General features: G+C 39.4%; 1 protein-coding gene across 2 annotated transcripts; it reads right to left on the reverse strand.

Annotated features, from left to right (window-relative positions):
* Positions 1-207: 207 nt before the first annotated feature.
* LOC105035990 (uncharacterized) lies at positions 208-2,636 on the reverse strand. Of its 2 annotated transcripts, XM_019847505.3 has the most exons (3): positions 2,405-2,625; positions 1,849-2,194; positions 208-1,722 (listed from the first exon to the last, which is right to left on the reverse strand). In XM_019847505.3, exon 3 carries the CDS (start codon positions 1,695-1,697, stop codon positions 405-407), a length of 1,293 nt encoding a protein of 430 aa, XP_019703064.1. In that variant the 5' UTR covers positions 1,698-1,722; positions 1,849-2,194; positions 2,405-2,625; the 3' UTR covers positions 208-404. The 2 variants fall into 2 exon arrangements, with proteins under 2 accessions (XP_019703064.1, XP_010910018.1); XM_010911716.4 differs by lacking the exon at positions 1,849-2,194 and having other exon boundaries at positions 2,405-2,636.
* Between the last annotated feature and the right edge of the window lie 5,033 nt (positions 2,637-7,669).

Consider the following 7,669-nt stretch of genomic DNA (forward strand, 5'->3'; position numbering starts at 1 on the left):
GTAGCATATCCATCAGACAAATTCTTTCCATTTATAGTTAAGGATAGATACTCCATACTTATCATACACTCAAACATTAGTTCATGCAGAACGTAGCGACAGTGCAAATATATAACAATTAAATCAAAATAAAGATGGTAATGTAAAAAATGCAACAAAACAACAATTTTCTAAAAACATTAACGAACTGATCACAACACCACACAATCAGGAAAGGAAAGCAAGCATATCAGATACATGTAAAAGTCATAACAACAGCAAGTTTGTAGTGAGTACACATCATCTTTCACCTTCTGATATACATAAACAGCATAAAAAAGGCGCTCATTTTCACTACTTAGCATTAACTGACCACTATAAGCTCCAAGTCTAGAGTCACATGTATATCCTCTGGTGGGATAACTTCAGAAGAAAGCCCTACTTCCATAGAAAACTTTAGAACCAGTTCCTTTGGTTGCTGGCAACTTTTTCTCAGAACCAGAAGTAGCATTTTCTGTAGTGGGGCTGCTATTCTCAATATCCACTGGAAGTTTCATGTTGGCCAATGACTCCGTAAACTGCTGCATGCTTTTCATATACATATCAACAATGTCCTTTTGATCAATGGTCTGCTCTGGCTCAATGTTTATGCTGATAATAGGTTTCGTGAATGCATTGTCCGACCGCCCACCAGAAGATGAATCAGCCTCACCTTCTGTAACTTCTGCACTCTTATCTTTCTGGCTCAGACATGATGAGGTTGCTGATGGATCAGAGATGGACTGCGAGGAGGTAGGAAACACCCTAGGAGATTCAGTTGTTGAGACACTGCTTACAGGAGTGTCATTTTTCAAAGATCCAGCAGAAACAAGACTGTTGTCAGTTGAGAAACTCTCGACAACATGGACCCCTGCATCATCATCTGGGCAGTTGCCATTCTCCGAAGTAATCAAGCACTCTGAGCTTGGACCATCCAAATTGGTGCATGGGATCCCAAAATACTGAGAAACCATAAGCTGATTTTCATTCACAATCTTCCAGTCAGGGAACTCAATTTTCTCATAGTCGCAAGGGATTGCATCATCCTTCCCTGAATCTGGCAAAGTAACATCCGGAATCGCAGAAGCCATGGGAGCTGGAATGGCCATAACCTCTGGCGAAGAGCCGATGTAGGAAATCGACAATTGAACAAAACCAGCTGGTGAGTGAAAGAGATCAGTAGAAGAGAGGGAAAATTCCTGCTCCAACTTCCCATTGGCTAAGACAACCTCTGATAGAGGCACCAAAGCAAAACCCAGGAGCTGGTCCTCAAGATAATTCTTGACCCTACTCAGCATCCAGACCTCACACTTGAGAGAAGTGTCGATGGTTTGGACATTGAGCCGGAGATTATCATTGAAGACCGGGTTCTTCCCTCCACCATTTATGATTTTAGTCGAGACAGTTGCTTCAGGGTCGCAAGTGAGACAGAGCTTGGCATAAACATCTTGCTTGTGGTAGATGCAGATGTTGTGGATGTCACGCGCCTGGTGAACAAAAACCTCGAGATGGCCAATGAATCCTTCAGGGGTCGACACCATCGGCACCGGCCGCTGAGTGGTGACTTCACCGGCGAAGCTCTTGGAGCTCTGCTTGACAGGCTCAGGACTAGGTTTCTCCAGTACGGCCGTGGCAGCAGAAGATTTGAAGGATGGTGAAAAGGGTTGGTAAGACTCCATGAATTGGATTAAGGAACTGTTTTTCCTACAACACCAAATGACAAAATTAAGGAACTGTTTTTTAGACCATAAATGGGTACTAAATAAAGATCTAGGTGGGGAGAGTATATGAAGAAGAAATTGAGAGTTAATTCCAGCAGAGTTGCTCAACCTTATCTAAGATTGCAGAACTAAAATTAGCGCGCAAATTGGAATACAGAAGCAGTAAAATCTGCAAAATTCCTTTATTAGCTGAAAACTTGAAATTTGCTTAGAAAAACCGATGCTTCTAGTCTCAACCCACTCAAATTGCTACTGAGAATGATAATTCGAAACCCTAGCCAGCAGAAAGGGGGGAAATCCAAACTTCCGAGCAGATCAACCCCAAAAGCTCTGGGCTTTGGCTTTTTAGCATAAAATCCCCCAAAATCGAGACCTCCTAGGTTTCAAGTTCGCAAAAACACCAAACTTCACAGGCCAAAATCCAATTTCGGCGCCTCGGAAGAGGTCCGACCACCCTAATTCCAAAAAAAAAAAAAACAACTCAAATTTCAAAACCCTAGAAACAAAATCCTCCCAAAAAGAAGCAGAGATCTCGGGCCAAATCCACCACAACCCAGGATCCCGCTACGAAAAGAAGCAAAAAGAAACACTTTTTTGGAATCTATCTTGATGGATCCAAACGAAAAGGAACACCAAACGGCACCGGAACCCGATAAAAATCTCACCTTTTGCCCAGAAGAGACCACCACCAGAATCCGAGGAGCGAAACAAGGGTAAAAGAGCGGAGAAAGCGCTAGAAAAGCCTTATCCTCCAAAAGGCCTCAAAAAGACAATAAAAAGGGAACCAGGACACCAGGTCTCTTCTCTTTCCCTCGAAAAGTCAAGATATTTCAGTCGAAATGTTGGAAATTTAGGCTCCTTTTTGTTTGAAGGGCCAGATCGTGACCCGAAACCAATAAAGATCTCCAAAAAGAGAGAAAATAATAAACAAATTGGAGGAACAATCCAAAATGAGGACCGTTCTTTTGGAGTGGGGCCTCAAAAGCCCTTCACACTACGGAATGCCCCTCTTTCTACGTTGTTTAATTTATTTATCTATTTCTTTGTTCATGTCCCACTTTGTATGATTCTTCTGTGTTTGTTGGAGTGCTTTAGGCGTGGTGGGTTTTGGAACGATGTGGCGTGGTGTTCAGAATTCAATAGTAGTAGGCCTTCTTCACGCCATGATCATGGGTAGGCAAAAGCTGCCACTAATAGTGGGGTGGTTGTCCATTTGACTTTGGACCTTCAAATTTTTGTACCATTTAGTTTGTATTTTAAGATGTTTTCGGCCGAAATCGGAATAGAAAATAGGATAGCTATGTCTCCCTGCACGTTGGTCCGCAATCAAAGTAGAAATACGATGAAGTTTGAATACTGTGAAAACATGATGATTAAATTTTGAGGGATTGTGACATTTTTATTTTTATTTTTATGAAATTAAAATAAAAATAATTTTTTTTTCCGTCAAACAATAAGAATATGAGTCACTCAATACTATTTTTCATTTTAGAGTCCAAATTTTTCCCAACAGACATGCTCTTAGTTGTAAATGAGATGAAAGAAATGAAGCGAATTGGTCATGAACTTGGAACATGGCCTCATGCTTCTGCTTGGCATACATTGAGCTTTTCTTTTCATGGATTGAACTGAACCTCCATCCATTGAGACCAGCTAAACAACTCAATCCATTATTTGATTAATTAAATTGCCTCGTTGAGATTTCAAGCCTCCCCAATAACACTAATGTTATAGGGCGTCGGTTTCATGAACACCAAGAACTCAGCCTGCCACATGACACACATAGGTTTGGTATCTTGTACAGTTATTAATCAATGCACATGAGAGTGGTTGAGCTATGGAGTTGCCAAGCGAAATGTAACAGACATCCCAAAACATTTTCCATGTGGCAATGTTATGATGTTTGTGTGTTTTAAGGTAAATAGAAATTTAACTATTTTGTTCCATTTTGTCATTGTCTGGCTTTAATATGTATCTATCCCTCCAAAGGTTTGGAATTGTTGTTCTTATAGTTATTGTATAGAGTATAGACACAGTTGTCTGTGACTAGAAAACTTAATGACTATGATGCATGGTTACAGAATGGTATATGAGTGCAGGGAAGCAGTATCTGATTACAATTATCATAGGCAATGTAATTAGATGGATTTTTTGAGTGCTCGATTAATTGCACAGAATTGGTATTGGAGAGGATAGTTTGAAGGGACCACAGCTTGGAAGATGGTTATTAGAGGCACCCTATCACTGACCATGATATTGACAGAGTGAATATTAGATGTGAGAGCTTTAAGAGAAGCTGAAAATTGTTGGTAGAGTGGCTACTGGACATTTAGTTAAGTTGGCTCATCATGTGGAACTCTTTAAGTTTGGCTGACCATCCCAACCACTATGAGTAAAACATTAGTCTTTCAAGCCGTTGTCGTGTAATAAATTGCAAAACAAATTTTCTGTACCATGGACTTCAACCTTAAGACAAATCCCTAGCAACCAACAAATATGAACAGATATATGCAATTTGTGTTCAGTTTACTCGGATGCGACATTTAACTTGGACCAAATCCAATTCAGTCCTCCCTGTCACTGAAATATTAACCTCACTGTGGATAGTCAACAGAGGGATGTGAAAAATTGCATCTCGCTTTCATTAATCTGAACCAAGAACTGGAATAGCTCCAATCCAATATAGTTATTATTGCCGATCCTGCTCTACAGAATTCAAACCAATTTGATCTAATTTTATTAAATTAATAAAACTGCTAATTGTAATGCACAAACAGAGTGTAAACTGGATTTTCAATGGAGTGTGGAAGGAATAGACATTTAGGTTCTGAAAGTCATAAGCCAACTATTGATCATAGTCACACAAGAAACCCAGATTAAGTCCTTTTCAGGTTCTGAAGAAAACTATAAACTGCCAAGAACTAGAATAGCTCCAATCCAATATAGCTATATTGCTGATCCTGCTCTATAGAATTCAAAAGATCGAATTTTATTCGCAGAAGGAGTGTAAACTGGGTTTTCGATGGAGTGTGGAAGGAATAGACATTTGGGTTCTAAAGTCATAAGCCAACTATTGATTATAACCACACCAGAAAAACCCAGATTAAGTTATTTTCAGGTATATCATAGGGTACATGCACCGGCTTCCTTAAATTAAATGATTGACTTGAAACTAGTTTGGGTCATGCAGACAAAACCTAAACTAACACCCACGGATGGTAATGGGTAACTTCATCTCCTGAAAATAGTTAGACCGTCACCATGTTGAAACTAGGGATGACTTTCACTAGCCTGGTAGAAATATATGCATGATTTGATTTAATGGAAATTTCAAATAAGCCAAAACATGGTAACAAGCTTTTTTTAATAGACATAGACATCATCCACTCCATTGATTGAGGAGCATGTCATCTTAAATTCTAAGCTGCGAATTAACTATCGAAGAGAATCCAGACTGCAGACATGAGATTGTCAAGATGACACGGAGTCATGCAGATTGACTAGTGTGCTCTAAGGCTATGTAAGCACATGCATCATCAGGAGAACGGATGGAAAAAAAAAAAATCAGAGTCATCTAGATGGTTGAATCTTTTCTTTTTTCTAGCAAATCAGGATTAGAAGCTTGGGTGGACGTAAGAGTAGCATGTTTAGAAATCTATCCGTGTTCAAATATGTGCGTCTATGATCTGTATAAAAGATTACTAAATATCTTGTCATTAATAAGTAATTACTTGCAGGACTTTCATAGGAAGTGACTGAATATATGGTCACAATGTTCACAAATGATAGTAATTTTTTTTGCTAACAAAAAAAGAAAAAAAATGCTGAAGTGTCTCGTCATTTTACTTGGTTATCGTAATGTTCACACTATAATTTCTCCCCAATATCATAATTTTCAGCAAGTGGATGAGAAGCAAACTTCTTCATGAAGTCACAAATGTCAGAGTGTACTTTATGTTTTGCAATGACCTATCATGAGTCATATATCGACTTATATGTCCAGCAATAGTTACATATAAAGTAATATATGATTTATATTAAGACTTGTTTGTTGGGAAGATCCCTCACAAGTGCAAAATACGGATCTCTATCCAAAATTGTAAATGCTGATGATGATCTAGATACCACAGGAGAAAGGGAGAAGAGAGATGCACAAAAGATACAATCAAATAATGTGGATCGGCTTAAGGCTTACTTCCACGAGGCATGCAAACTTTACTATGAGAGAAAAATAAATACAAAAGGAGATCACACCCTCTCAATTCTCATACATCAATCTCTCTCTCTCAACAAGAAATATAAAACCCTCATAAAGCTCTCAAAATAACTTCCAAGGAGATTCTCTGCCACTTCCAAGGAGACTCTCTGCCACTACCAGCCACTACAGGATGCTACCAGCCACTCTCTTAAAACTCTACAGCTGTCTGCCCCTTTAAAAGCCCTAAATCAAAGTCCAAATCGTGTCCAAGATGTACAAAGAGTTCTGTTAGGACTTCAGAACCCATCTGAACCATCTGATTGTGCCTGCAAGCTCTCGTAGCCGCTCGACCATGCGTTCTATATGATGGATCACACATAGACCGCATGAAGCACCCCCGTGGACCGCATCTCTCTCTCCTGGACTGCACGATCCATGTGAAACGTGGTGGACTGCATAAGGCATGAGCCTGGACCACACCTCGCGCATCCTGGGCCACGCATGGACCACTGGGCTATGCGTGTGTTAGAAAACTAGGTAGGGTTGCATTCATAGATTTTAAAATATTTTGAAACAACAGCAGAAACAGATCTAGATTAAATCTTTTAACCCCACATGCTATAGATCTAATCTACATCTATCCGAGTCCTGGATCTAAGATATACATATAATCTAAAAATTAAAAATTAAAATTGAGATCGGATCTCAATATCTTGCGCAGGTTGAAATATACCATGATCGATGATCTTGGATCTGAAGGTTCTTGAGCCGCACATGTATCCGACCTCTACAGATATCCACCGGCATCAACCTTGAATCTTTCTTTTCATTGTAGATCCTTCTTCTCCAAATAGGATCTCAATCTTTTGAACCTTTTGATCAACTTTTGATCTTTAACTGCAAACTCAACACTTGAACAGTAGCCTTTCTTCCCGTTCTTGATATAGAAGCAATCACCCTCACCTTTGGACATGTGAGAAGATGGAATGCCCAACATTCAGGTATTGAAAAGGGAGGAAGAAGGAGAGATGGCGTGGAGAAGGAAAGAGAGATCTAAAATCACAAAAATTTAATTTTTCTAAAATCTTAGGAGACTATCTCCTTAAATAGGTATTTTCTTGATTCCAAATCATTATTCAATTAAGCTAAAAAGGTTAGTCCTTATCTCATAAGGTCACTTGCCTTTTAATCTAATTTTCTTTTCAAAAAAATCAGATCCAATTGAAAAGACCCTTGCCTTAAAAGTCAAGTAGATGTGGCACCCTCATCTTATAAGGCAAGATGAGGAGACACCACATGATGTTTAAGGCAAGTAGTTGGGGCGCCAACTCTTGGCGCCCCCTTAGGGTTTTAAGTGTACAAGAGAGGGGGCATGGGCCCTCTCTCTCTCCTTCCATGCCCAAACAAAAGAGGGGTGGGCCCCTCTTTCCTTCATTCGTTCACTCCAAGAATATGCACCTTTGGTCTTTCCAAAAAGAGAGGCATGTGCCTCCTCTTTCTTTCCAATTAATTCTCGCCGCAAAAAAAAAATTTAAAGGACAAGATAAGAAGATTTGTTTGCCAACAATTGGCTTGATCCAATCCTTTTGGACCCACAAATAGGTATCCAGCTAAATTCAAATCAAAATGGATTTAGATTAGGTTCAAGACTATGGACTTGATCTAATCTTTATCTAATAAGAAATTGAAGTTCAGAGAAAAATTGGATTTAACCATGTGCTAGTATGGTTCT

Source organism: Elaeis guineensis, chromosome 15 (assembly GCF_000442705.2).
Source record: "Elaeis guineensis isolate ETL-2024a chromosome 15, EG11, whole genome shotgun sequence".
In the NCBI taxonomy this organism is placed as follows: domain Eukaryota; kingdom Viridiplantae; phylum Streptophyta; class Magnoliopsida; order Arecales; family Arecaceae; genus Elaeis; species Elaeis guineensis.

Bases quoted from the DNA above. Each gene is read 5' to 3' on its own strand.
- LOC105035990 (XM_010911716.4), bottom strand. From the start codon at position 1,697: ATGGAGTCTTACCAACCCTTTTCACCATCCTTCAAATCTTCTGCTGCC.